Genomic DNA, 27,333 nt, shown 5'->3' on the forward strand with positions numbered 1-27,333 from the left:
ATGGTGAAGGTGATGATGATGATGGTGATGAGGATGATGATGACGGTGCTGATGGTGGTGATGATGGTGATGGTGGTTGGTGGTTGCAACAACAAAAACGTAATTGGCTTCTCTGTGTCCGCTGAGCACTTGTCTATTCAACCCTGGCCCTCTCTGAGTTCAGTAACATTTTAGAAAGAAGTTTATTTTTGAAAATAATTTTTTGACCTGAATCGTTTTACAAGTCGACCACTATAAGTAGAACCATATCTTTTGGTCGATAAATATTTCAAAAGTTGCATAATTATAGCACCTTTTTTCCCCAAGCATTCCAATTTGGTTGATAGGGCACACAAACCCCACTTCCTGTGAGGAGAAGCTAAGGCTCAGGCAGTTAAGTGTCCTGGCTCAGCACCCCTAGGTGCCCCAGTGACATCACTGCACCTGTCTTAGCTGAATTCACTCACCAGGTGAGTGCTGCTCAGAAAAGAGTGAGAATTAGTCATCTGAATTGCACTAGTGGTTCTGCCCACGCCTCAGAGAGAGGATTTTGACTGCATGAGGTTGGCACCGTGTTTGAGAGCCCAGCCCCCAAGTGTGTGACACTCGGCTCCACTGCGTGACAAATGTTTGTAGGTTCAGGAGTTACCCCAGGCTGCCCGACACGGGCCCCATGCTCCTGGTCATAGTTAGTCTGCTTTCGGCTCCCACCTCTTTCCCTTTTCCCTGGGGCTACACCGCCCCCCCGGGTCCTGGCACCCCCAAAGACCCCAGCCCCTGCTTAGCTGATCGTCTGCTGTCTCCCTGCCAGAGTTGCCTCCGCTGGGCCCTTAGGTTCTCTGTGGATGGACCCTCTCCCCTCCTTGCCTGCCCTCCCCCTGCCCCCTCCCGGGGTGTCCTGCCCTTCTTCCGTCTGCCTGTGTCTGTGTGGAAGGAAACTCCTGAGCTTCTGCCAGCGTGGGGAAGGAAGGTGTGTGTCACCCCCTGGCTCTGTGAGCCAGGCCTGCAAGTGAATTCAGGTTCTACCGGCCTGAGGTGTATTCAGCAGCCTGAGTCCTATTCCTGCTTGGAAATGGGAGAATCGAGCCATTTGGTTATTGTTGTCTCGGGTTGGGGGCGGGGCTGGGTTCTGAGTCCGGCCTCCTCGCCAGCTCTGGTTCTCCCTAGCCCAAGCCGGTCAGAGGCCTGGCCAGTGTCCGACGGGGGTGCTGCACATCCCTCTGACCTTCGAATTGGTTCCCGGGCGTGTGTTCAGGAAAGGGAAGACCTAGGGAGCAGGAACCCAGTCCCCTCTTTCAGTGTCCCCCAGCCCTGATTACGGGCTGGATGCAGGCTCGGTGGGAACGTTAAGGAAAGCAGACCTTGGCTCAGCGTTAAAATGAGATCGGACCTGCCCAGTGAGAGCGCAGTGTGACCAAGCTCACGGGGAGGGCTCGCACTCGCCATCAGGGGTGGGAGGGGCATTCTCGGCTGGGGGTGCAGGGGAGCGAGGGCTGGTCTGGCCAGAGCTGAGGCCTCTGGGACCACCCGGTGGTTCCGAGTGGAGTGAGGGTGGTGGCGTAGCACGTGCTGCACAGTGGATGGACACGCGCCCCCTTCTCGTGGGTGAGGAGACAGGCCCCGGGAGAGGAGAGTCGCGCAGTAGGGCGTCACGTGGCTGGTAGACTCGGAGTCTGCTGGTCAGCCAGCCAGCATTTACTGGGTAACCCTGTCCCCTGGAACCAGGCTGGTGGAGGTGAGGTAGGTTCTGGGTTAGGGCCTGGAGTTGCTCCAGTGGAACCTTTTGGAAAACCCAGCCAGCCCCAAAGACCCCTCTGGGGGGCGGGCAGCAAGTGCCTTGTACTCAGGCTGGAGACGAAGCGGTTCAGGGGAGGCGGGGTCAGCCACGTGCCTCGGCAGCGGCTCAGTCTTGATCACGGTGGGAACGAGGCAATGGCCTTGAGGCGATCCAGAGGTCGTAAAAGCCCTGCGGAGGAGGTACTGTTATCACCTATCTCAGGTGAGGAAACTGGGGCACAGAGCGGTGGGTCACCCAAGGTCACACGGCCGGCCAGTTTGGGGACCAGAATTTGAACTTGTTAGAAGTGCCGGCTTTCGGTCCCTGCCCAGACCTGCTGAATGAGAGCCATTTAGGGGGCGGCCCAGCCTTCTGGGTCCGTAGCCGACTGGCGCTCACGTCCGACAACCCCTGATACACACAAGCTTCTTGGTAGGGAAGAGCCAGGCACGATCTGCCCATTTTGTAGGTGAATAAACTGAGACCGGGGGGTGCAGCCACTCATCCCAGGACCTTAGCGCTGGCCCCCTATGTCCTGTTGTCTGATCACGTGGAAGGGGTCAGCGGGCAGAGGCAGGGCGCCCACTGGTGAGGGACACTGAGGCCAACCCCCTCCTGCCCCCATGCAGTGTGACCTTGGGCAAGTGACGTAACCTCTCTGTGCCTCGGTTTCTCTCCTCTGCAAACGGGAGCGATGATCGTCCCCGTTTTAGAGATTGTCAAAGATTACATGAGTCGTGTGTGTGAAGAGCTTTGCACGGAGCTCAGTGCCCACAGAGCAAGCCTCGTGTTGCTGTCACTGGGGCAACTATTTCGGGAAGGGGTGACCCCTCGTAGGGAGATGAGAGTCGGTGAGGGGAAGGAGGGCTGAAGGAAGCCTTTGTCCAGGGCCCTAGCAGCCCCTGCTGGCCTGGCTTTGCATCTGAGGGGTGAGGTCCTGGGAGCCAGGGACCAGAGAGGGCCATCAACCTGTCCCAAGGCCCCCAGGAGTGGGCAGGACTTGCTTCTTGCCCCTCAGGATCCCGTTGGTGGCCGGGGCCACTGCAAGCCCTCTAGGACTGCAGAATCCGGGGGGAGAGGGCGTGTTGGTTCATGAACAGGGCTGTTGGTTCAGAACAGGGCAAGTAAGCGGCCAGCCGAGCCACTGCTGGCCCTCGCTGCGGCCCGCCGGCCTCAGGCCCCTGTGTCGGCCCTGCCTCCCCGGCTGCACCAGCCACCGCCCTCCCATCCCCCTACCCTTGCCCCCCCGGTCTAACCCTTCCCTCACTTCCTTCCAGCCTCACACGCCTCTGGGAACGAGGTGCCCGGAGGGGAATGCAGTGGCCCAGGTACGGACGGGGCCATCTGGCCTGGGGGGCGGGGGGGCCTGTCCTCTGCAAGGGGCCCCACTTCTGCGAGCACACTCCTGCCCACGAGCACCACCGTTGCAGCTGTCGCTGCCTCTGTGCTTCCTGCCCAGTGCAGGGTCTGTTCCCCATGCTGTTCCCTGGCCCGCGGCAGATCTGTGTGCTCTGCTCAGCCGTCTCGTTGGTTTTCACTGGTGTCTTCCTTCGTGATTCTTACCAGATTCAATTTCCCAGCAGCAAGTGCCGGTATTTTAAATGTCCCCATTTTATAGAAAACGGGGAGACAGCCCCAAAGAAGTGACAGGACTAGTTTTTTAAGGCTAAAGAGCCAGGCCGAGAACCGACGTCCCCTTCCCCTCTGTCGGTACACACAGCCGCTTGGCCGTCACTTAGTGTGCACTTGCTGTATACCAGGTCCTGAGGGAAGCGGGCGGGGGATCCGGTCCGGGTGGGCGGTTTCCCGCGGGCTTCTTTGAGTTCGCTGGCCCCAGTGTACGTTGTCTGGTGATGAAGACGGCAACGATGACACAGTGACAAATAGCCGCCAGGGGCGTAGGAGCCTCCGGGCTGTTTGGTGTCAGGCGCTGAGACCATTGAATCCTGAGCTCCTGCCCGGAGCCGGGCCGTGTGGTCAGGTGATGTGAGAAAGCCTCTGCCTCCACCCCAGTCCCCCACGCCACTCACCTGTCCCCGCCCTCCGCAGCCGCCGTCAACAACAGCTCGGACACCGAGAGCATCCCATCGCCCCACGCCGAGGCCACCAAGGACGCAGGGCAGAATGGGCCCAAGCCCCCACCCGCCCTGAGCACCGACATGACACCCGGGCCAACCGCTCTTTTTCACTCCCCACTTCAGAGGAGAGACGCTTCGCCCCCGCCGCCGGCAGCCCACTCCGCCCCCAGTCACCGGGCTCACCCACACCCCCACTGGCACCCCCATCGCCTGCCGCGCCCCCTCCCGTGGTCCCCAAGGAGGAGAAGGATGAAGAGGCCGCCTCAGTGCCCCCAGCGGTGGCGGAGGGTGGGGACCAGAAGCCCCCTGTGGCCCAGGAGCTGGCAGCAGACGCGGGCCCGAGAGAAGAGCCCGGCCAGGCGCCCCCCGCCCAGCCCATCAAGGCCGAGTGCAAGGAGGAGGCCTCGGAGGAGGGGCCCGACAAGGTCAAGGGGGCTGCAGAGGCGGCTGCCGAACCCGCGCCCGAGGTGCCACTCAAGGTGGAGAAGAAGGAGGGGGGCGGGGGCCCCGGCGGCAAAGCCACCCCGGCCAAGGGCTCGGGGGCCCCCCAGGACAGCGACTCCAGCGCCACCTGCAGTGCCGACGAGGTGGACGAGCCCGAGGGGGCCGCCGACAAGAGCCGGTGAGTGCCAGGCCGGTCGCGGCCGCCGCCTTTTCACGCTGCAGGCGCCTGGAGAGCATCTACTCTGCGGGGAGACAGCAGGCAGGAGGCAGGGCCTGTGCCCGCCCCAGGGGGGCGTGGTCTCGCGGGTTGGGGGCGACCCCCAACACAGCCCAGACAGCGAGGTCCAGCCGGCAGGGCCACCGGCGGCCTCCACCAGCGGTGGCCCTGACACACTGCTCCCCTCCCAGGCTCTGCTCCGCTCCCGGAGCTGGGCGCCTGTCCCTCCAGGCCCTGGGAATGCTGGATTTTAGCCACTTGCAGCACAAACACGTGGGGACCCTAAGGTGCTGATACACCCCAGCCGGGGCCGAGGGCGGGCGGCCGAGGGCAGCAGCGTGAGACCCGCTCTGCTCACGTCCAGGCGGCTGGAGAAATTGTTTCCTAGCGAGGCAGGCGGGTCATTCTTATTTTGACTGAAAACAGTGCGGTCTACTTTCTCTCCTCACGTCTCGGAAAACATTCTGGGCAGAGCCAGAGGGAGGAAAATCTGACTTTCAAATCCGGCGTGTTCGCTCGGAGCCGCTTCCTCTGGCCCATGATTCACCTTGGGGCATGTTAAAATGACAAGTTCTAGAACATTCCATAGGAAAATCAGATTCGGTCCGTGCTCTCTGGGTCTCTATATGTTCCGCAAAAGCGAGTGAGCCACATGGGCCTCTGCTTCTCGTGTCCGGCGGTCCCTGGTGGCCACCGCTGGCAGGAACCCCTCCCCTTTGGTGTGAGAAGCAGAGGTTTGGGGGGGCGGCCCCCCCCTGAGCAGCGGCTGGGCCGACAGGGCCTGAGGATGCAGAGTTCCTGAGCTTCTAGCCCAACGGGCATAGCTCGGAAGACAGTGCTCGTGGCGGCTCAGTCTGCAGGGGCATCTCAGCCAGGATCTCTCGTGCCTGGATAATGGGGTCAGGGCGGGTGGCTCCCCATCCCACTCCTGGCGGCCATGGGGACATGTTTCTGCTCTTAGCGAGATGAGTGCTGAGCTCATGGGGCTCAGCCATGCCGATAAGCGGCCTCCTGGGGTCTGTGTTTTGGGTACGTATGGCTGGCTCAGGCTGGAGGCTGGGAGGGGAGGGTTGGCCTGAGTCTCATCAGCCCCCCTGGACCCCACAGGCCAAGCACCTTTTAGCCTCTCCCCGCCTCCTCCAACGGCCGCACCCAGGGACGTGTTCTTCCCTTCCCAGCTGGGCCTGGCTTTCTTCCACGCTTCCTGCCTGCACGGCCAGCATTCCGTCCCCTGGGAACAAGCGCCATGGGCGAGGAGTCAGGACACCTGGTTTGTCACGCCCTGTGCAACTGAGCCCAGGCCCCGCCCATGGGGTAAGGCTGGCCTGTGGCCAGCCTGCTGACCTCTTCCTGGCCAGCAGCCCGCCTTTCCTCCCTCCCTTCCCTGGCCACTCAGTGCCAAGAGGGCACCGGAGGGCACGGCGAGGTCTGTCAGAGCGTGTCCCGGCAGCCAGGGCTTCTCGGAGGGGTCGGTGGGCCGGGGAGGGGCCCCTGGATACCCCCAGACCCTAGTCGCCCCCCTCTCCTGACAGCCTTGGCGCAGTGACATGGGCGTCCCTGGACAGACACAAGAGACTGTGGTCTGGGTCCCTGCCTGGCGACTTTGGGAGAGAAAACTATATCCTGCCTGGTTGTTTTGATTCTCCGTCACTCTGCCAGGCACCTGCGCCAGGGACTTTTCTTGGGCCACAGCCAGAGATGGCGGCTTTGATTGCAAACACAGCCTTGGACTAGCCGGCCCTCTCCTGTTGCATTTCCCAGAGGTGGCGCCTGGGTCCTTTAGGGCAGGGCGGGGCCTTCAGAAAGTGCTTTTCCCTGGGACCCAGCTTTCTCCTCTGTAAGCTGGGTGTCCCCACTTAAGGGTTCTTGTGAGGATGGTGGCGTTACTGGACGTAAACTCCTAGCCCGATGCTGGGCCCACGGTGTCTGCCCCATTTCAGAACAGCTTCAGTGACTCCCGGGGTCACATCTGGAGGGGGCCGGAGTGTGGCTTCTTCTGCTGGGCCCTGGGACTTTAAAAGCATCGAAACAGCAGTTTCTCCTTGATTCCTTTATTCCGATGCATAGGGCCCCAGTGTGTGCCAGGCACCGTTCCAGGCTCCGGGGAGCTTACATTCTGGAGAGGTAGACCAGTCCGAGGGCGGAACCGTAGAGCAGTAAAGCGGACGCTCCTGTGGCGATGGAAGCGTCGGGGGGTCGGGGGGTCGGGGGCGGCGGGCGGAGCAGTCAGGAGGCCTGCCCGAGGGGGCGACACTGCAGGATGGTTTCAGCCTGCACTGCGAGGCACGGGAGGAAACGGCCAGTGCAAAGGGTCTGTGGCCGCAGGAACTTGTGTCCGGCACACTGGGAAGAGGCCTGTGGCAGGGAGTGGGGTGCGGTGCGGGGAGCGAGGAGAGAGAGGGGGGTCACAGAGGTGGGCAGGGCCCTGCAGGCCAGGGTGAGCAGTCGGGGTTTCCTCCTGGGGCAGAGGGGGCAACGTGACCACGTGTGTGTGGTCACAGGTCTCAAGCCCGCCTTCCCTCGCCCTCCTAGCCCCAGCTTGGTAGCAGGGACTGTCCCAGCCTGGTGGTAGTGGGGTCTGAGGCAGGCGCAGAGGGGACACGCGTTCGCAGGCCCAGTGCACCCTGTCACCCCTCCCCAGCGCTGGCCTTCCAGCCTGGGAAGAGAAACCACAGTGACAGGAAGATGGCCGACCTGTTCAGCACCTGGTTTTGTTCTCAACACTACACGTGTGTTCCCGTGGCCTGGGAGGGCACGACCATTCCACACCCCTTTACGGATGAGGGAACTGAGGCACAGCTGGTGATACCGCATGGCCGGAGGTGGGATTTGAACCGGAAGCCCAAGCTCTGAACTACAGGGCGGGTGGGCGAGGCAGGGCCCCCGGCAGCTCCCGGCCTCGCTGCCACCGTCCCCCTGCCTCCCGGATCACGTGTGCCGTGCCAGGCTCCCAGCGCCCCTGTCCTGTCCCCCAGCCTCCAGGGAGGAAAATAAAAGCCGCTGTCTTGCAGGAAAACAAAGGGAAGAGGAGGCGGGAGGGAGGCGCCCGCCCACCGCACCAGGGAGGTGGGGCACGTGGGTGCCCCATCTTCTCGCTCCCTCGTGGGCTCAGGACCCTTGGGTTCTCCGACGCCACAGGGAGAGGTCAGGCTGGCAGCAGGAGCCCTCTCGTCAACCGTGCGGTGCTGCGCCCATGCCCTGGTCCCCCCGAGCTCCCATATCCCCCTGGGGGCGGGCCTCCGTGTGTGGTCCCTGGCCATGCCTGCCGAGAGCCTTTGAGAGGCAGCCCCTGGTCCCCTCCCTTCCAATCTGCCTGGGTGTAGAGTTGTATGGAAACCAAGGCGGATGCAGGCCTGAGTAGGAGGACCTGCTCCACTGACAATCAGCGGGACACTTCGCTTTATATGTCTTGTAAATGTTCTTGTATCTCTCTACACAGTTACAGTGTATCTCTGTGTAATAATATTGTATCTCGACACAGTTATATTTACACAGAGATAAAAGTTTTTATTTCAACTTAAAATTTGTATTTTAAAGTACTTTCGTATTTTTATAAATTGGATAGCATAAGTATTATTTTCTCGTTCATGGAAACGGCATAGCTAATATATCAAACCCTTGATGTCATGGTTAGCAAAAAAAGATAAAAGATATCACAGTATCTTTTTTTCCTTTGTTGGGATATAGTTCACGTACCACGCAGTTCACCCATTTGAAGTGCACAGTTCAGCGGGCTTTTAATATATTCATGGAGCTGTTCGGCCGTGACCACAATTCCATAAGATTTTCGTCACCCCCTCAGAAAACCCGTTCCCACTTAAAAGTCACCCCTCAGCCCCCACCCGCAGCCGGCCACTGCCAATCTTCCTATAGCTCTGTCGATTGGCCTTTTCTGGACGTTTTGCACAAATGGAGCCACGTCACTGTGGGCTCCGGCGACTGCCCTCTTTGAGCGTCGTGCTTTCTCGGCTCATCCTCGTCGTAGCGCGTGTCAGTGCTGGGCTCCTCCGGGTGTCTGTGTGCACAGGCGTCCTCGGTTCCCGTGGGCACACACCTAGCAGTGGATTTGCCGGGTCAGATGGTCCCTCTGTGACCCGCCTCCCGAGGGATCGCCAGGCTGTTTGCCAAAGTGGCTGTGGTGTATTCGTTTTTGAATTTAAGTTTACAATTGCAAGTCGTTTTAAATGGAGGATGAGAAGTAGAGGTGAGGGGTGGGGAGGAGAGGCTGGGCGTGCTGGCAGTTGCGGTCGAGGTGGGGATTGCCTGGATAGGTGAGGGCACAGCCGCTGGGACCTGGTCGGGTGCCTCGGCCCGAGGGAAGTGGGCAGGACGGGGCTGGGCCCAAGTCCAGGGGGCGGGGAAAGACAGCAGGAAAGGCCTCAGGTGGTCCTCAGAGTGTGAGTGGGCTCTGGACTGGTCGAGGGAGGGGAGGACGGGAACAGGGTGAGCCTGGTGGGGTGAAAAGGGGGTCAATGGGCGTGGCCAAGTCAGGGTGACTTTCCTCTGGGCCGGCCCAGCTGCGTGCCGTGGGCAGCCCCAGTGGCATCTCTGAGTCTGTCTCCACTCAGCCGAGTGTGTGGCAGATGCGGGCGGAGGTAGTGCCCGCAGGCCTGGCCTGTCACAGACCACGGTCCCCCCACCGCAGATGGAGCCCAGGCCGTGCGTCACGTGTCTGCTCCGTTTGTCTGCGGGGAGGAGCCTGCTGCTCCGACCCCCTTCACCGGCGCCAGGCACGGGCTGCGGGGCACTGGGAAGCTCGAACATGCCTTGGCCACCGTGGTCTCACCTCAAAGGCAGCGGCCGTGGCTTAATTCTGCACGTGGCATCGGTACAGACACAGCGCATGGCGGGGTCTGTGCCTGCAGGACCCCCGGGCTCTGACCTCTGGCTGAATCAGTTTGCCCTCTGGCTGAATCCTAGCTCACAACTGATGCCCTCATGTGCTGTTGGATCATCTGGCTGGCTCTGGCACCCTGTAGGCAGACACTGGATTCTGGGTTCCTTCCGTGCACCCCAAGCATAGCGCCAGAGTGCCCATTAAGTATAGGTCCCCCTGGGAATTGAGAGCTGAGCTGGAACCAGGCAGCCCCAGTGGGCAAGCAAGGGAGCCAGGTGGGGAGTGTGGCAGGGTGCTCGGCCCAGGGCCATGGCGTCCTGGAAATCCCTGAAGATTTTTTGAAGGCGGTGACACCCACGAGCAGCTCAGGGCCCCCAGGGCAGGCCCTGACCAGGTGCCCAGGCACCCACGCCCTGCACTGGAGTGACCCTGTCCCCGACACCTGCTTCGGCCTCACTGTGTGCCTTGCACAGGCACAGTGCCCAGTTCCAAATGTCGGCAGCACACGGACGTGACCTCGCTTTCGGGGACGAGGCACCCACAGGCCCAGTGCAGCGCTGTGGCTGACAGGTGGACAGTGCCCACACTGACCCTGCGGCCCACCCCCTTTTAGCTTCTCGGTAAATGGTTTGTGGGCGGGGCTCCAGGCAGTGGGACATTCTGGTTAAGCAGGTGGGCCCCACACTGCCTCCGGTCAGCAGGGCCCACCCAGCTGCCTGCCCAAGGCCCCACGCTGGCGCCCGAGCCGCTTGTACGTGAGGGACGCACAGTCTCCCTGAATCTCTTAAGCTCGTCAGGCCTTCATCGGGCTGATTCTTTGGCTTCCTGGCGTCTTCAAAGGGCCGCGTGTGGTCTGGGCTCTGAGTCTGGGCTTCTCTGGGGCTTTCCTTGCTTTGGGCCGTCTCGGGGGAGTGTTGGCTCCCAGCCTGGGCCTCCGGGCTGGGGTTGGAGGGACTCTCAGGGACCTGCGTGGGCCAGAGGAGAGAAGGGAGAGCCACCTCCCAGTGACGCTAGCTGTTTGCCTCTGCTCCTCCGTGGTTCAGGGCTGGAGCCGGGGGAGCCAGCTGTGAGCCATGGGCCTGATGCTTGTCTCCCCCTCAGGCTGCTGTCACCACGGCCCAGCCTTCTCACCCCGACGGGTGACACCAGAGCCAACGCCTCACCCCAGAAGCCGCTGGACCTGAAGCAGCTGAAGCAGCGGGCGGCTGCCATCCCCCCCATTGTGAGTGCTGGGCCCCCACCTCCCTCGCCGAGCAGGGTAGCAGCCCCCTTGCCCGTCTGACCGTCACTTCCTGTCCAGGAAAACAGCAGACCAGGCCAGGGCAGGGTGGGCAGGGTGGGCAGGGGTGGGCGGGGCCGGCATCTGCGCCCTTGCTCTTCCCAGCCACCTCCTGCTTCCTGGAGAAATCCCCATGGAGACAGGGCATGAACAGCGCGGGGCACTGTAGTCGTGCTGGGTGGGGCTCCCAGGAGCCGGGGGACTCGGCCTGCGGGACCCCTCCCTCTGTCCTCCTGGCCCAGTGCCCTCGGCGGCCCTGGGAGTCGGCTCGGCTTTCCCTCCCTCCATGCCCCCACCCTGCCTCACCCACCGAGGGTTTTCCAGAAGCAGGCACGGGGCCGTGGGAAGGCAGGAAGTCCCCTGGCTGTCACAGCACCTCAGAGAGAAGGGTGGGGGCCCCGCCAGTTCTAAATGTGAGGTCCTTTGGGGAAGGCCCCCGCGGAAGAGTCTCCAGGCCCAGCAGGCGGCCTCTTGGAGGCACCCCTCCCTCGTGGTGGCCCGCTGCCAGAGCTGTCACCCTCAGGGCCTGGCCTTCCCTGGCTGAAGACTCTGTGCTGACCAGGGCTTTTTACGTGAGGAGCACAGGGTGTGCTGACTGCACTGCCCCTCACCCGAGGCCAGGCACCGTCCCGTTTGTCAGCCCCGATCTCTTGGAGACCCAGAGAGACTTGGGGTGCGGGCTGGGCGGGGAGGGTAACAGGCAGCTGGGATGGACGGGCACACTCCACACCCTTTACAAAGACCTGCCCTCCTGACCTTTAACCTGTGTGCCCCTGCGCATGCCGCTGCCTCTTTCTGGCCCCAGTTCCCGGCTGGTCAGACGCAGGAGGCCTGCAAGGCTTTTCCCTCATCTCTGTGGACTACAGACGGCCAGTAAAGATGCTCATTTCTCCTGCTCCCCTCAGCAGGTCACCAAAGTCCACGAGCCCCCCCGGGAGGACACGGCTCCCCCAAAGCCAGCTCCCCCAACCCCACAGCACCTGCAGCCAGAGAGCAGCACCGCCCAGCAGTCCAGCAACAGCCCTCGAGGCAAAAGCAGGAGCCCCGTGCCTCCTGCAGAGAAGGAGGGTGAGTGTGGCTGGTGGCTGAGGGGGTGCGGGGAGGGAGGGGCCGGTGGGTGGGATGGGGGCGTGTATGTCTGGAGCTGCTCTCCAGACTCCCAGCCTGTAGTGGCAGAGCAGGCCGAGCAACCGAGGGAGACGGGGGTGAGGCCGTGGGAAGAGTGGGGACCGCCGTGGCTGGCGAAGCCGTGTTTCTCTGAGGCGGGCACTCACTGTCCTCAGCCAGAGCCACCGTGTGGCAGTGCGGACCTGGGGTGGTTTTTCTTCCAGAGAAGCCAGAAATCTGTTATTTTTATATGAAATCTTCTAGCTTCCTAACGCTGGCAATTTTCAAATGCGTAAAAGCATGCGCACGCACAGAAACACGCCTGCGCCTCAGCCTGGGTTTGCGTGGCTTCTGGGACCGCAGGTGAGGCTCCGCACCTGGCTGGCGGCAGCTCTGCCCCTTGCGGCTCTCATCCTGACCTCGTTCCAGGCCGAGGTCGCTGGGTTCACTGGGGAGCTGGGGGGTGACGCCGCGAGCAGCTGTGATCCCGCAGCCGGCTGGGACGTGCTTCATTGCCACCACGTGAGGCTCAAGGCCAGCGGACAGGCGGGGGGCGTGTTTCTTGTTCTCTGAATTTCCTGTCCCCAAAGGGGCACTCTTTCCGGACTTGGCCCAGCACTCAGAGGATGCTGTCGATGTGCCCCAGGCCCCGGGGGCTGACCCCCATGCTGGGCTAGCCCAGCCTCTTGCTGGCTGCTCCAGGGGTCTGACGGAGAAGGGCCCCAGGCGGCCCTCCCTGACGCGCGCAGCCCCGGAACGGGCTCAGGGGGTCAGTGCCACCTGCACCCCCGCCCACCTTGGTCCAGCATCCGTCCTTCTCTAGAAAGCCAGGCTGGTCCTCGGCCACGGGCCTCCTTGAGGGTGGTGCTGGGTGCATCCCAAAGTGGCACAGGCCTGCCAGCCACCACCGTCTCATCGGCCTGCCCCCCCTGCCTCGCCATGGCTTCTCCTGCTGCAGGAAGCCTCAGGCGCCACCCACACGGGCAGGCATGCGTCCTGGCTGGCCCACGGGCCGTCTCGGACACTAGTCGAACACCTACGCTTGCCCACCAGCGGGCTGGGCAGCGAGGCTGCAGCAGCGAGCGGGGTATGGTCCTCACTGCAGGGAGCTGCCGTGTCCGTGGGTGAGAAGGGCCTCACGCCAGGGCCTGTGCATGGGAGCAAGATAACGTCAGAGTCGTTCATGCAGCGAAAGAGCGTGGGGGGGTGGCGACGGGCTCAGGGAAGGGGCCTCGGCAAAGAGGAGTCAGTTGCGGGAGGACCTGGGGAAAGAGCACTTCCGGCCGCGGCACATGCGGACCCCGGGGTCAGGGACGAGCCTGCTGTGTCTGGGGAGCTGCCGGCAGGTTGTGTGGCTGAGAGGGAGATGGGGGACCAGAGGGTGTGGGGCCTCGCGGGCCACGGGCCTGCGGTGATCTTGTCTTGGGTGCCGCAAAGCTTTTGTTTGCTAAAGGGATTTTAAGTGCACGCACATACGTGTGTGTTGCGGGGAATCCCATTCCCATTTCGGGAAGATCTCTGGCTATTGTCAAGGACAAAGGCTGCAAGGGGTCGAGGCAGATGGAGGAGGCCACAGTGCTCTCCCTGGCCATCGACGGTGGCAGCCCGGACCGCACGGGTGACTGTGGAGAAGAGGAAGAGGGAGCTTTTTCAGAGGGCAAAGCCAGCGGGACCTGCCGATGCACGAAGCAGGTCCGCCCGGGACCCATGCTGGGCCCGGGATGCCCGTGACGGGGTGTGTGTCGCTGAGTGAGGGTGCAGGGAGGCCCCGGGGTCTGGCTCGGGAAGGGCATTCCCGGTTCAGGCCACCACCAGCCCAGGGCAGGTAGCTACATAGCGATGTCAGAAGCCCAAGCAGCTTTGGCCGATGTCAGATCTGAGCAGGGCCGGGCCACCCGGGACCAGGCAGGGCTGGCTGGGACCGGTGGCAGTCCCTGTCCTGGGGGAGGGGTGGGGGAGTGAGCCCCCACCCTCAGTGCCTGCACCTGGTTCCCGGCCCATCTGCACGGTGGAGGCTATTTCCAGGACTGGCTCCCCACGGGAGGCGGCACACCTGGCATCGGGCACGGCCTGTGTCCTGGGCTGTGCTCTCAGGCACACGTGTGAACTCGACGCCCAGCGCTGCCTCTCCGGTCGCCTGGCTCTTGCGTGGAGCCGCTCGACCAGGCCAGCCCCTTGGGCTCCCCTGGGCCCAGCCGGAGGAACAGGTTGTCTCTCCAGGCTGTCGGCCGCCTGCCCAGCCTGGCCCGGCCCCAAGTTTCCCTTCCAGCTCCGGAGGCCCCCGCCCCCGCCTGCTGCAGTCGAAGCCAAGCCCCGCATAGCGGCCGGGACGCGCCCGGGTTGGGTAGCTGGGCAGCAAGGTCCCCGGTGCTCGTGGGGCTCCCCGGCCCAGGGCAGGCCCTCTTGGAGCGTCTCCATTGGGGGCTGGTTGAGCGCGAGAATCTCCACATTGAGTTACTGCCCGCATCTGAGACCCTCTCCCTCCCCCCGGCCGCCGTGGGCTGCCCGCTGCCCCAGGGCATGTTCATGAGCTCCGTCTCTCCTAGGAGAGAAATTGGGGGGTGCAGCGCGCAGACTCCAGTCCCACCGGTCGTACCCGCAGCTGGCACCACGGGTCGATGCCGGCACTCACCCTCCCTGAAGGGCCTTCAGAGCTCCCCTTTGTCATCCGGAGGTGGCCCAAGAGATGACACCTGCCTGCCATTGGCGTCCCAGGCCTGGCCTTCGGGCGTCATATCCCCTGCCCCGCCTCTCAGCCCGTTCTCTCTGGATCGGTCCTTGGGCTTGACACCGATTGTCGAGGGAAAGGTTCAGGGCTGTGGACAGATTCGGCAGTGAGGGGCCAGCAGGAGAACCCCGCGAGGTCAGCATGTGCCCCTGGGCCTTTGGCCAAGTCCACTCGGTGTCCCCAGGCCTGAGAACGGTGGGGCCCGTCGTCACCCCGCTTGCTGGGGTCAGCACGCATGGTGAGGGCTGAGGCCACAGTCTGCAGCCGACTCCCCGGCCGGTGGGCCTTCGACCAGGCGACTTCCCCTCTCCATGCCTCGGTTCCCCCCGCCCCCCGCCCCGTAGGCCGGAATAATCACAGTGGGCTCCTCGCAGGGCATTGTGAGGAGAGGTGAGTCGGTCCTAGCCTGGTGCCGCCCGAGGGAGGCTCTGGGGACTGTCACCCTCCCACTGCCCTGTTTCTCCATGCGGCTTAGGCTGGAGCTTAAGGGGTCACATCCGAGCTTAACCAAATATTTGCTGGTGACCTTCGAGAAGTCCGCTGATGTGACTGTGCTCAGCTTCCCCTCTGTAACCTGGCGAGTCTCGCCCTCGTGGCCTGCTGGGCGGCTGGTCCAGCTCCCGCCGCTGTGACACTCAGCACGGCGACGGGTGGGCTGGGCGTGCTGGGCGTTTGGACTCCCAGCCACCCTCACCCCTGCCCCAGCACGTACACGCCACTGCCTCTGACCACCTTCGTCACTGGGAGAGGTCAGCAGGCTTTTTTGGGAAAGGGCCAGATAGTAAATATTTTAGGCTTTGCGGGCCAGGCGGTCCGTGTTGCAACCGCTCAGCTCTGCTGTAGATGGTCAGGAGATGGGTGGACGTGACCAGGCTCCAGGACAAGTGGGTATGAACTCAGGCCCCGGCCTCCATGGTCACCCCCCAGCCTTGAGGTGTGCCTGGGCCCCTGCTTCCCGGTACTGGGAGGGGGCTCGCGAGGTCTCAGCAATGGAACTCAAGCTCCTGAGACCCCCAAATGCACTCCCAACCTGCAGACTTGGGGGCCTCCATCATAGACGCCCCCATCACCACCACCAATTACTGTTGGCCAGGACCCTGTCCCTGCCCAGGCCCAGCGCCGCAGACACGGAGAGGGCCATGTTGGAGTGGGGGCAGCCTTGGCCATGGGGTTCCTGGGGGCTGGCCGAGCTCAGCTGACTGTCCTACCTTGTCCCCTCCACAGAGAAGCCCGTGTTCTTTTCGGCCTTCGCTGCTGAGGGCCAGAAGCTGTCCGCGGAGACCCCGTGCTGGACGTCGGGCCTGCCCTTCTCCATGCCCCCTCGTGAGGTGATCAAGGCCTCGCCGCACGCCCCCGCCCCCTCAGCCTTCTCCTACGCCCCGCCTGGTGAGTGGCTCGCCCGCGCTTGGGCTTCTCAGCTACCATGTGGAACCAGCTGATGCACAGTTATTGGGCACCAACTGTTTGCACTGGCTTGAACGACATCAAAAGGATCTGAGTCTGACTGGACCCTCGGGAGGGATGGCCTGGCCAGTGACGGCGCAGGACGGGGTCTGTTGAGATTTGAGAACTCGGCAGGATCGTTGATGCTGGCGAGCCAGGCGGTGCTCCAGTGGCGAGGGGCAGCTTTGTCCTCCACCGGTGACTCAGAGCTAGAGAATGGGCAGCTGGAGAACAAAGCCTGGGAGGGAGGGGGGCGGGGAGGGGACGGCTTCCGTTATGGATAGACTCGGGCTGGGCGCGAGGTCCTTCCTGGGTTCCCCAGCCCTGCTGGGCCCCACCGGCATAGCGGGGGCCTGAGGAGGAAAGGCTGAGCTGAGCCGAGCTGACCCTGAGGGCAAGTGGGCCAGACGGGCCAGGAGAAGACCGGGGAAAGGCACACTGGGCAGTGGGGACAGCAGGTGCAGTGGTCCAGAGGCACGAAAGAGCAGAGGAAGCTTGCGAGACCGGGCAGGCTGCAGCGGTGAAAGCCTGGTGCCCGGTGGGCCTGGGGACTGTGGGCGCCCGGAGGGCTCACAGCACGGGGACGAGGTGAACCAGGAGACCTTCCGCGGAGACCCCTCTTGTCCCTGGGTGGGAAGTGACTGGTGGAGGGTGGGGCGGAAACGGGGAGACCCCTTAAGGGACGAGTGAGCGGGCGGTGGCGTCTGCACCGAGGACATAGGTGGCTCCTCAGGACAGAGATGCAGGAGGGACACATGAGCACGGGGTAGGGGTAGAGAGAGGCCCGGGGAATCTGTTGGCAGAGGCGTGGCTGCTCTGTGATGGACAGACATGTGCCCCCCAGGTCACCCGCTGCCACTGGGCCTCCACGACAGTGCCCGGCCCGTCCTGCCCCGCCCTCCCACCATCTCCAACCCTCCACCCCTCATCTCCTCCACCAAGCACCCCAGCGTCCTCGAGAGGCAGATGGGCGCCATCTCCCAGGTGAGGCGGCCTGGTGCCCAGACGACAGCCCCTTCCCCCTTCAGGGGTTACGTGGGGGCATTGGGACCAGCGATGTCTGGGTGGGGGCTGGGGTCATCTCTGTTCATGGCAGTGCTGAGGTCTGAGCTGGCCGGAGCCTGCCCCAGGGACATGGGACCTTGGGAGGTCACTTCATGGGGCGGTCAGGAGCCTGGGCTCTGCGGCCAGACCGTGCGGCCTTGCCGTTGGGCAAGCTACTCAGCCTCTGTGCCTCGATTTCCCCTCTGTGGGACGGAAGGCGAGCAGGCCCTGCAGCGGCCAGCGTGTGCAGAGTGGCCATCTGCTTATAGATGTGCCCCTTCCCCCCGTGGAGCGCAGGGTGGGGTCAAGGTGTCGCATTTTTATGCTGCCTCGGGTTGCAATGGCTGCTGCACAGGGGAGACCACTTGGGCGCAGGAGGGGCAGTGGCTCGTCCACGGTCACCCAGTGGGGCAGCAGGGCCAGGCCCCTCCGGCTGCTGTGATGGGGTCTCCCTCCTCCTGAGCCCTCATAAAGGGGTTGTTTGTGGCTCTGGCTGGGCCGGGGCATGTGGTGGGGGGACTGTGGGGACTCCAGTGACCCCATGACCTCTGCCCCCACAGGGACTGTCGGTACAGCTCCATGTCCCGTACTCAGAGCATGCCAAGGCCCCCGTGGGCCCCATCACCATGGGGCTACCCCTCGCTATGGACCCCAAGAAGCTGGGTAAGGATCAGGGGCCTCCCGGGCTTGGATCCAGCTGTCCGTGTCAGGGGGTTGAGGGGGGCAGCTTGGCCTGTGGGACTCTGGCCTGAGTTTGGAGGGGTGGCGGTCCGGACCCCCTTGTAGTCCTGGGCCCCAGCCCCTGGGTGGGATGGGGTGGGCCACCCCCGTGAGCCCGTCCCGGTGGCACACGGCTCTGTCTCGCCTGTCCCCAGCACCCTTCAGTGGAGTGAAGCAGGAGCAGCTGTCCCCACGGGGCCAGGCTGGGCCACCGGAGAGCCTGGGGGTGCCCACGGCCCAGGAGTCGTCCGTGCTGAGAGGTGAGGCCCGAGGCGGGAATGGGGCCCTTTCCCCAACCTGCTGAGAAGCTCCCCGTCACAGTTGCCTTCCTCACCCTCTAGGGCCAGGGCACCCCTTGTTTGAGAATTCCGAGGGGGCCTCGCTGGTCACCAGGAGTCCCATCAGGGTGGCAGGTGCCGCAGACTTCAGCGCCCGTGTCTCATGTCTTCCAGGGACGTCCCTGGGCTCGGTTCCAGGAGGGAGCATCAGCAAAGGCGTCCCGAGCACGCGGGTACCTACCGAGAGCCCCATCACCTACCGGGGCTCCATCACCCACGTAAGTGCCTGGGGCGCAGCGGGGGAGGGGGGCCAGGGCGGGCTCACCAGGCAGCACCTCCAGATGTGGCTCTGACTGCCGGGCGAGGCAGCGGGCCAGCCCCTCTGTCCCCTCTATGTCACTGCATGGCACCTGCCTCAGTGGGTGGGGTGACAGTCCATTCTGTGCTCGTTTATCATGTCTACTCGGTGCCCAGCAAACCTAAACCGCAGCTACAAGGAGCTGGCCCGGTAGTGCTGGACGCGTGATCGCCAGCGGGCGATGCCAGACTGTCCGAGTTGAGTTCAGAGTATGCAAATCGCGTTGAATGCTGTGGCCGAGAATGCCTGGGGCTGTCGAGGCCGCAGAGGTGGGCCAGTGGGGACCTGCGGGAATGTCAGGGGACGGCGTGAGCCAAGGCCGAGAGGTCGGAGGGCGACGCGGCCACATTCGGCTGCAGGAGGGAGTGCCAGGATTAGCTAGTGATGTCGCCCCATCCGAGCGCTTGCAGAGGGGCCCTTCTGCATCCCTCCTGGGTCAGGAATCGGGGGTCAGTTCTCTGAGCTCAGGGCTCCCGGTGTGTCCAGAAGCTGGTGAGCCCCCTCTTCCCCGGCCAGGGAAGCACTAAGGGCGGCTCCACACCCCGGGGTTTTAGCACCACTGGGCTTGCTTCTCTCCCCGGCCCCAGCTCCAGACAAGGCAAGACGCTTTCCGCTGGTAGAGTCCATGCTGTTAACTCGTCTTTCAGATGAGAAGACCGATGCTCAGGTTAAACCTGAGGTCACGTAGGCAGCAGCCAGCAGCCGGGGTCTTGTGCCTGGCGAGCCAGAGAACAGGGACCCTGAACACACGTTGGCACGCACAGACACGCTAACATACACACAGACACGCTCACGGGACACACGCTCTTGCACATTCGTGGTGGAGCTTCAGGCCGCAGGCTGGCGTGCCGTGAGGTGTCCCTGAGCCGAGTGGCCTCGATGTCACCCCAGAGGAGGCCCCTTGGCTCTGTTCTTCTCTGAGCCTGAAGGTTTTGAAACTGGAAGCTTTCAAAGGCAGCTTCGCTGAGTACAAAGAGCAAGCACCTGGGGCAAAAGTCAGGCTGCCACCGCTGAGTCACAGTTCTGCCACACGCTCCCTCAGGCAGGGGACGGCCCTGCCTGACTCAGTTTCCCTTCTGGCAAAAGCGTTCCTTGCAGTCATTCTCGTGGCCTCATCTGGGATTAAAGGTTGACATCTAAACTTCCTGCATACCCATCTGTGCCAGGTCTCCAGGTGACACAGCCATCTCTGTCACTCACACTCATTCAATTGTTTTTAGCGGAGGCTGGCAGCTGCCATCATGTGTGAGTCAGACTGTCTCAGCTCATACTAGGCATGGCGACGACAGGCCACATGGACGACAGAAGCCACACACACACAGACGAGGCCACACACACACGCTGCACGCGAGACGCAGGCCACACACATGCCATCTAACACACAGATGCAGGCCACACACACACACAGACGCAGGCTGGCACATACAGGCATCTAGACGCAGGCCACATAAAGCACAAACACACAGATGCAGGCCACACACACACACACACACACACACACACACAGGCGTGAGGCTGTACGCGCCAAGACACACACACACCAAGCTAGGCCACACGCCATTGGCCATAGATGGTGCCACACATCACAAGAGATCTAGGCCACACGTGGCATGCGAGGCCATATGCACACGAGGCCATACACACGCATTTATTAGGCTACGCACGCTGCAGACTCAGGCTACACATGCACACACGATGCAGGCTACACACACGCTGCTGCAGACGCAGGGGCCACACACACACACACAGGCCACACACATGCTAAGATGAACACACAGATACAGGCCACACACAGTACAGCCACACACAGGAGAGACACAAGCTACACACAGGCACAGGCCACTCACACGACACATACACATACAGACAGGCGAGGCCATGCACACACGCCAAGACACACACACACAAGAGACACAGGTCAGACACACAGACGCAGGCCACATGCATACGCACAGGCGCAGGCCACAAACACACTTGCACACACACACAGATGCTCATTAGTCCAGCGGGCACTGACAGGCAGTGACCACGGTGTCCTGGAGGCTGGAGCAGGCCCAGCTCTCTGCCTCCTAGAGGCTCCTTCCCCCTGGGGAGTGAAGTTCACTGGGGCAATAGCAAGAAGCTGCCAGCCTCAGACAGCGAGAACCTCTGCATCCCAGGAGTTTGTCCAGGGCATTTGTCCGAAATCAAGGGGCCACCGCCGTGCCGAGTCTCTGTCATCTGCTCGTGGCTTCTGAAGTAGTGCGGCTTGTAAACGTCCAACGCCTTCAGCTGCACCAGGCGGGCCCCTTTTCTGTGCTGTGTAGTAAGCCACTCATGTCCCTTGTACGAGCCACGGCCTCACGTCAACCAAGACACAGATAATGGCTGTGCTGGTGTCAGCTGCCTCTGGAGCCACCTCCCGATAGGATGTTGCTGGCTCCCTTGCCGTGAGAGGTGGCAGCCCGCCCCCAGACTGTCACCCACATTCACGCCCATCTATCTTACACTGTGTGCACACAGAGAGTGCGTCAAGGAGATTCTGCCCAGGGTGTGTGCTTGGAGGAGGCTGGGAGACCTGTGTGCATTCAGGGCATCTCGCTTTTACCCTTGTCACCAATCAGGACCCGGGAGGAAAGCCCAGGGCTGGCCAGTTGCTGCCCTTTATAAACCCCATGGTGGGTGCTTCTCAGCAGAGAGGTCCCACGGGGGTCTAGGGAGTTTCCTGGTCCGGGGCTTGGCACATGGTCTCCGGCCTCACGTCTTTGAATGGGCTCTTGGAATCATAAAGAAAAAAGCCACCTTGATTTGGGGGCAGCTCGTCTGTGCTGGGCGCCTTTGAGAATCAGAAATACCAAGATTGTCTCCATCGTGTAGATACATAGGCTAAGGCTCAGAGAGGCAGAGTGACTTGAAAGAGATCACACAGTAGCTCGTTGGCAAGGCCGCTTTGGCATTCATCAGCCTAGCCCCACCTCTGTAGTCTGACCCCCACACTCACATTCTCAGAAGTCGCCCGGGCAGGTCACTACCCCACCTGTGAACACACACGTGTGCAGTGTAGGTCTGGAGGATGAGGGTGTATGTGTGCTGGGTTGTGCCCACGTCATCTCTGGCAAGCATGGGGGTCCCCGGCTAACACCCCCTCCGCCCCAGGGCACTCCGGCTGACGTCCTGTATAAGGGCACTATCACCCGGATCATCGGCGAGGACAGCCCGGGTCGCCTGGACCGTGGCCGGGAGGACGGCCTGCCCAAGGCCCACGTCATCTACGAGGGCAAGAAGGGCCACGTGCTGTCCTACGAGGGTGAGTTCTGTCATTGACGGCTGCAGTGAACCGGTGGGCAGGCTGGGGCTTACCTTCCCGCCATTCATGGACCATTGCTGCCCAGAGGAGACTCTCCGAATGAGGGGACTCATGTGACCAGGGAGGAAAGCTGGTCACTGGTTTGTCACGTGTACTTCCTGGGAGCCAAGCACATGCCGGGGGGCTGGGAGCTCAGCGTCTAAAGTCCCCCCTCAGGATGCCCACACGAGATGCGGACAGGTCGTCACCCTGTTAATTCTGAATCATGGGAGCCTGCTCCGCCCAGCATGGCTCAGGCATCCGACCCCAGGCCCCGGTGTCCTGGAGCTGGTCCAGGGAGCAGGGTCCGGAGGAATGTGACTGGGGCCATAGGGCAGCCAGATATCTTCGGGAAGCCAGTCTGGGGTGCCCCGAGTGGTTGGCCTGGGGGAAGCTGGAGCACAGTGACATCCAGTGCTGTATCCATGTGGCCATACTTCTGGCCCCTCAGGAGAAAATGGGGCTCAGGGTTGGTGGAGGAGGGTGTTTGGGGCCATCGTGGTAGCTTCACAGGCAGGGCTGGGGTGACACCAGGAAGCATGTCAGAGAGGTGGTGACCTCCCCATCACTATAGGTATGCAAGCCAGGCCGGTCAGGCTTGGCCTGGGCTGCCTCCCACCTCCGCCCAGGGCTGTACAATGTAGGAACAAACTTGTAGCCGGCCCTGTGAGAAGCGTGGTGGGGAAACAGGCCCAGAGACGGAAGCCCAGGCCTCTAGCCCAGCACTTCTGGCCGACGCTGTGCTAATTAACACCCCGTGGGTGGCCACCAAGGGGCGATGACCAACGTGAGGCTCCGCCCTGCCTTGCGCCCCTCACCCCTTCTCCCTTCCTGGTCTGGGTTTCACAGCCCAGGAGCCCTGCACAGAAGGGGTTAAGGGAGAACAGGGCTGGGGCGTGAATTTCCCGGCAGCCTCGGGCACCCAGGGTGTGGAAATAAAAGCCGGTAATGGGCGCCCCTCTCAGCGGCTGGCAGCTGCGGGGCCCGAAATTGCTGCTGCTCTGGCGGGCGGCGCCTTCTCCTCTCCATCTGGCGCCCGCTGTGCCCCCTCCCCACCCCCACCCCCCGGTCCTGGGACGTGGGGGCGTCACCGTGGGTCCCAGGCACATGCCTCTCTGTGCTGCCAAGTGGTGGAGAGAGCCGGGGACAGGCCGTCAGCTGCATCGCCCTCCAGTGCCAGCCTCAGTGCCCGGCTGAGTGACGGCGTCGGCCCCGGGGAAGGCCTGAGGGAGGGCCCGGCGGTCCCGGTGCTGTGGGCAGGGAGCACTGGGTGGATGCCCACTCGGGCTCCAGACCCGTTCCTGAGCCTCTGCGGTTAAGTTTGTCATCCGCAAAATGGGTTAAAATCAGGGCTTTTAGTTTCTCACGTGCTCCGGGGCCAAGTGGCTGACGAGGGTGGCAGGCGGGTGTATGGCCGTAGGGACTAGGGAAGACCGTGTCTCCAGGGGCACTGGCCTGTCTGGTCACCAGCAGCTGATCGTCAACCCCGTACACATGTGAGTCCACCGGCTAGACTTCAATCTCTCCATTTTCACCCGAAAACCCCCAGTGCTTAAACCTCAGTAATTAATTCTGAACGAAAACTAGAGTAGTGACACGGCACGTCCACCGGCCACCAGATCGCAAGCTCTGGAGTAGCTGCTACTCTGCGGGCCCCATGAGGAAGAAGGGAGCCCGCTGGCTCCAGGGAGCCCCCCGGCCTGAGGGGCGAGGCCGAGCCCTGCCCTCTGAGGCCGGCCTCCTGCCCGTTCAGACCCTTGGCCTGTCCAGGGAGCAGTGAGCCCAGCCTCAGGTCCCCAGCCCCTCCGGGCCCGTCCAGGCCTGGCAAGGCCACGTCTGCTGTGGACATCCTGCCTTTCCCCCAGATTCACACTCCCCACGGGGACTTGTAGTGCACATGCACGTTTGTGCACATGAAGACAGACAGGCACACAGGTGTGCTTGTGCACACTGCCTCACTCTGTTCCCGGTGGGCAGGCAGCCTGGCAGGTCAGGGCTCGGGGTGCAGGAGGCTCGCCTGCCTCTCCCATCCGTGCGTTTCCCCGCAGCGGGTCTGAGGGATCGGTTAGTGGGGCGCTGTCCTCAGGTTCCCTCGGGAGGGCTCAGCCGGCCGGCTCTCAGCCACACGATCGGTGGAGCGTGCACGTGTACACGCTGCCATGGGCCTGGCCCCTCACCGTGAGCCCGGTCTGCTTTCCAGGTGGCATGTCTGTGTCCCAGTGCTCCAAGGAGGAGGGCAGGAGCTCAGGCCCCTCCCACGAGACGGCTGCCCCCAAACGCACCTACGACATGATGGAGGGCCGGGTCAGCAGAGCCATCGCCTCCGCCAGCATCGAGGGTAGGTGTCCTGCCCAGGACCTGCCGTGGGTTGTCGCAGCGAAGAGAGGTTTGGTCTTGGCACCTGCCGGAGGGAGGCGTCGGGGTGGCTAGCCCTATTTCACGGACAGGAAAACTGAGGCTGGCCGTTTCTGAGGCTGTATCTCGGGGCAGCGCAGGGCTCAGATGTGTCGCTTGCTTGCTGGGTCCTGTGCCACCACCCTGTCACCGTGGAGGGGCCCACCGCTGGGAGGGCTGGCTAGACCCTGGTCCCTGTCACTGCCCAGGGCTGGCTCGGGGACCCCCGTAATGACGCTCTTGCCGTCCCCCTCCCAGGCCTCATGGGCCGCGCCATTCCGCCCGAGCAGCACGGCCCCCACCATCTCAAAGAGCAGCATCACCTCCGCGGTTCCATCACACAAGGTACCACCGCCCTCTGCTGCCCTCGTGGCACCTCTGGGCCCCCAGGGTTCCCCTCGGCGGGGAGGGACGCCTGAGTGCCGCAGGGCGTGGCACAGGCGTGCGGCGCACGTGTACGAGACGGGTTCACACGCAGGTCGCAGTGGGGAGCACGGGCGTCTCTTGCTTGTTTGGAAATGGAAAGAGAAACCGCCCGGCCCCTCCTCTGGGGCGTCGTCTTGAGCCCCTGCTGCGTGCTCGGCGCAAACCCAAGTGCCGCTTGTGTGTTCTTACGGGACGTTTTTGGAGCCGGGGATGCAGTGGGTTAGAGGCTAAGGCGGCCACGTAGCTCGCCCAGATCCCCCCGCGTGGGCCGCGGGGAGCCGGCCTCTGGCCCGACGTGGGCCTGCGTCGGCGTCATCTCGTTGCCGGGACGAGGTGTTCCCACGAGTGTCTCGCTTTCCGCTGAAGACACGGGGCCCCAGAGAGGTCACGCCGCGTGCTCAGGGCGCCGCGGCCCCAGCATGCAGCGGTGTCGGGGCCCCGGTTTGGGAGGGCGAGGCAGGGTGCAGGCGTGGGGTCAGCGCCCCGCCCTCCCTTGCAGGGATCCCTCGGTCCTACGTGGAGGCTCAGGAGGACTACCTGCGGCGGGAGGCCAAGCTGCTGAAGCGCGAGGGCACCCCGCCGCCCCCACCGCCCCCGCGGGACCTGGCCGAGGCCTACAAGGCCCGGCCCCTGGACGCCCTGGGCCCCCTGAAGCTGAAGCCGGCGCACGAGGGCCTGGTGGCCACGGTGAAGGAGGCCGGCCGCTCCATCCACGAGATCCCGCGGGAGGAGCTGCGGCGCTCACCCGAGCCGCCCCTGGCCCCCCGAGCCCTCAAGGAGGGCTCCATCACGCAGGTACGGGCGGGCGTCCGCCGGCCGCACGCTGGGCTCGGGCATGGGGGCTGTGGGCACCGCCCTGGCCTCAAACGGGGAGACAGGCCCCAGGCCACATGTGGCTGTCCTGGGCCCCGTGCACGTCCAAGTCCCATGCGAGGGGCTTGCATCCGTGACCTCAGTCAGTGGTTGGCAGCCCTGGGGGGTCATGCCCATTGTCCCCGTTCTTCGGGCGGAGGAACTGGGGCCCAGAGGTCAAGCAAGGCCCACACGAAACGCGGTGGTAACGGCTGCCAGAGCAGGTGGCGTCGTGACCCGTCGGCCCTCGTAGCTGCGCCCCGAGGTGGCTTTCTTACTGTCCTCATGGAAACGACGTGTCCAGGGTCACAGAGCAAGTAAATGGCCATTGTGACACTCGAATCCAGATGTCCCCAACTCTGCAGTGTCGTTGCTTTGTGGTGTCCACCCCCCGCAAGGCCGTGGCCTCGTGTGAGGGGCTGGTCAGTGGGAACCGCTGAGGGCCACGGTCCCCTCACGTGGTCAGAGGTGGCCTGATGTGCCAAGGGCGGGTGGGGCCCGAGGGGAAGCTGCCGAGGACCAGGGCTGCAATGTGGCACTTGTGGAGCCATCAGCAAGAGTCCATCATGGGTGCAACAGAGAGGCCGGTTTGATTCTAGTTTGTTCTTTTTGAAATCAGGGCGTTTATTCTTCTTGTGAAAGAGATTAAAACATTCCTGAATAAACACAGAGCTGTGTTGTTTGCAGAGACACAGGGCCCCCCTGTACCCGGGTTTCCCAGCCTGTCTAAACAGGGTGGGGTCTTTCCCCAGGTGGCCGGGCAGGGACCGTGACCCCTGTTTCTTCAGCTGCCCTTCCTGGCCAGAGAGCAAACATGAACTTCAGCCCTGACCTCTGAGCCTTAATCCTCCGGGCGGCGAAACCGGATTTTGCCGCTGAGTCTCGGGGCTGGGCAGCGGGCGTGCGGAGGGGCCCAGGCTGAAGGGAGGAAGGATTTAGCCCACGTCGGGGAGTTCAGCCCCTTCCCAGCAGACCCCAGCGGCCAGCAAAGGGCTCCCCAGGCCAGGGCAGGGCAGAGTGGGCGGGGCCGTGAAGGTCGCGCTCCCCTCAGGCTCCGTGCCACCTGAACCTCTGGCCCCTGCCCCCCAAGGCCTGGCTCGCGGCTCCCGTGTCGGAGCTCAGCAGGTGAGGCTCAGAGAGTGATGTGCCTGCCGCTCACACTCCCGTCTCCCCCAGGGCACCCCGCTCAAGTACGACACGGGCTCGTCCTCCACCGGCTCCAAAAAGCATGACGTGCGCTCCATCATCGGCAGCCCCGGCCGCACGTTCCCGCCCGTGCACCCACTGGACGTGATGGCGGACGCGAGGGCGCTGGACCGCACCTGCTACGAGGACAGCCTGAAGAGCCGGCCGGGCGCGGTCGGCAGCTCGGGGGGCTCCATCACCCGGGGCGCCCCGGCCATCGTGCCTGACCTGGGAAAGCCGCGCCAGAGCCCCCTGACCTACGAGGACCACGGCACGCCCTTCACCGGCCACCTTCCACGCGGCTCGCCGGTGACCACGCGGGAGCCCACGCCGCGCCTGCAGGAGGGTGCGTGGGGTGGGCGTGGGCGTGGGCGTGGGGCGTGGGTGGGCTGTGGTCTCAGGAAACCGCCTTAGTTTGGAGCCAGGAACACCCTGGGGTCACCGCATCCACCTCCTTGGCCAGACCTATGGGTTCGGCGTCCAGATGCTCCTGGGAACCCTCCCTGCCCACCCCACCACGACTGCCCGCCCCTGGCTCCCCAGCTCCCCTCTTGTCCAGTTGTAACATGCTCCCCAATGGCGGCCAGACACTTTTTGTGTGTGAAAAATTTACATCAAATTATGCCACCCTCCTGCTGAAATCTTTCTGGTGACTTCTCATGGCACTCAGAAGGAAAATCCGCCTTTCCTGCCATGGCCTTGGGATGGGGCCTGCAGGATTTGGCCCCGTCTGCCTCACCAGCTGCCAGATTCCTCTCTCCCAGGCTCTGCCAGACAGGCCGCCTCCTCTCTGCTCCTCGACCACGTCCATCCTCCCCCCGGGCCTGTGCCTGTGCCGTTCCCTCTGCTCGAAATGTGTCCC

General features: G+C 63.3%; 1 protein-coding gene across 1 annotated transcript in view; it reads left to right on the top strand.

Moving 5' to 3' along the window:
• NCOR2 (nuclear receptor corepressor 2) overlaps positions 1 to 27,333 on the top strand; it is a 179,833-nt gene that overhangs the window by 137,112 nt on the left and 15,388 nt on the right. The window contains 15 exon segments of the mRNA XM_039879488.1: positions 3,032 to 3,084; positions 3,806 to 3,982; positions 3,985 to 4,456; positions 10,434 to 10,554; positions 11,517 to 11,679; positions 15,671 to 15,832; positions 16,734 to 16,873; positions 17,494 to 17,596; positions 17,809 to 17,913; positions 18,106 to 18,209; positions 21,425 to 21,575; positions 23,815 to 23,952; positions 24,267 to 24,353; positions 24,934 to 25,229; positions 26,463 to 26,817. Of these exon segments, the coding sequence (XP_039735422.1) occupies positions 3,032 to 3,084; positions 3,806 to 3,982; positions 3,985 to 4,456; positions 10,434 to 10,554; positions 11,517 to 11,679; positions 15,671 to 15,832; positions 16,734 to 16,873; positions 17,494 to 17,596; positions 17,809 to 17,913; positions 18,106 to 18,209; positions 21,425 to 21,575; positions 23,815 to 23,952; positions 24,267 to 24,353; positions 24,934 to 25,229; positions 26,463 to 26,817 (2,627 nt within the window).

This window comes from Pteropus medius, unplaced genomic scaffold, assembly GCF_902729225.1.
Source record: "Pteropus medius unplaced genomic scaffold, Ma_sr-lr_union100, whole genome shotgun sequence".
NCBI lineage: Eukaryota > Metazoa > Chordata > Mammalia > Chiroptera > Pteropodidae > Pteropus > Pteropus medius.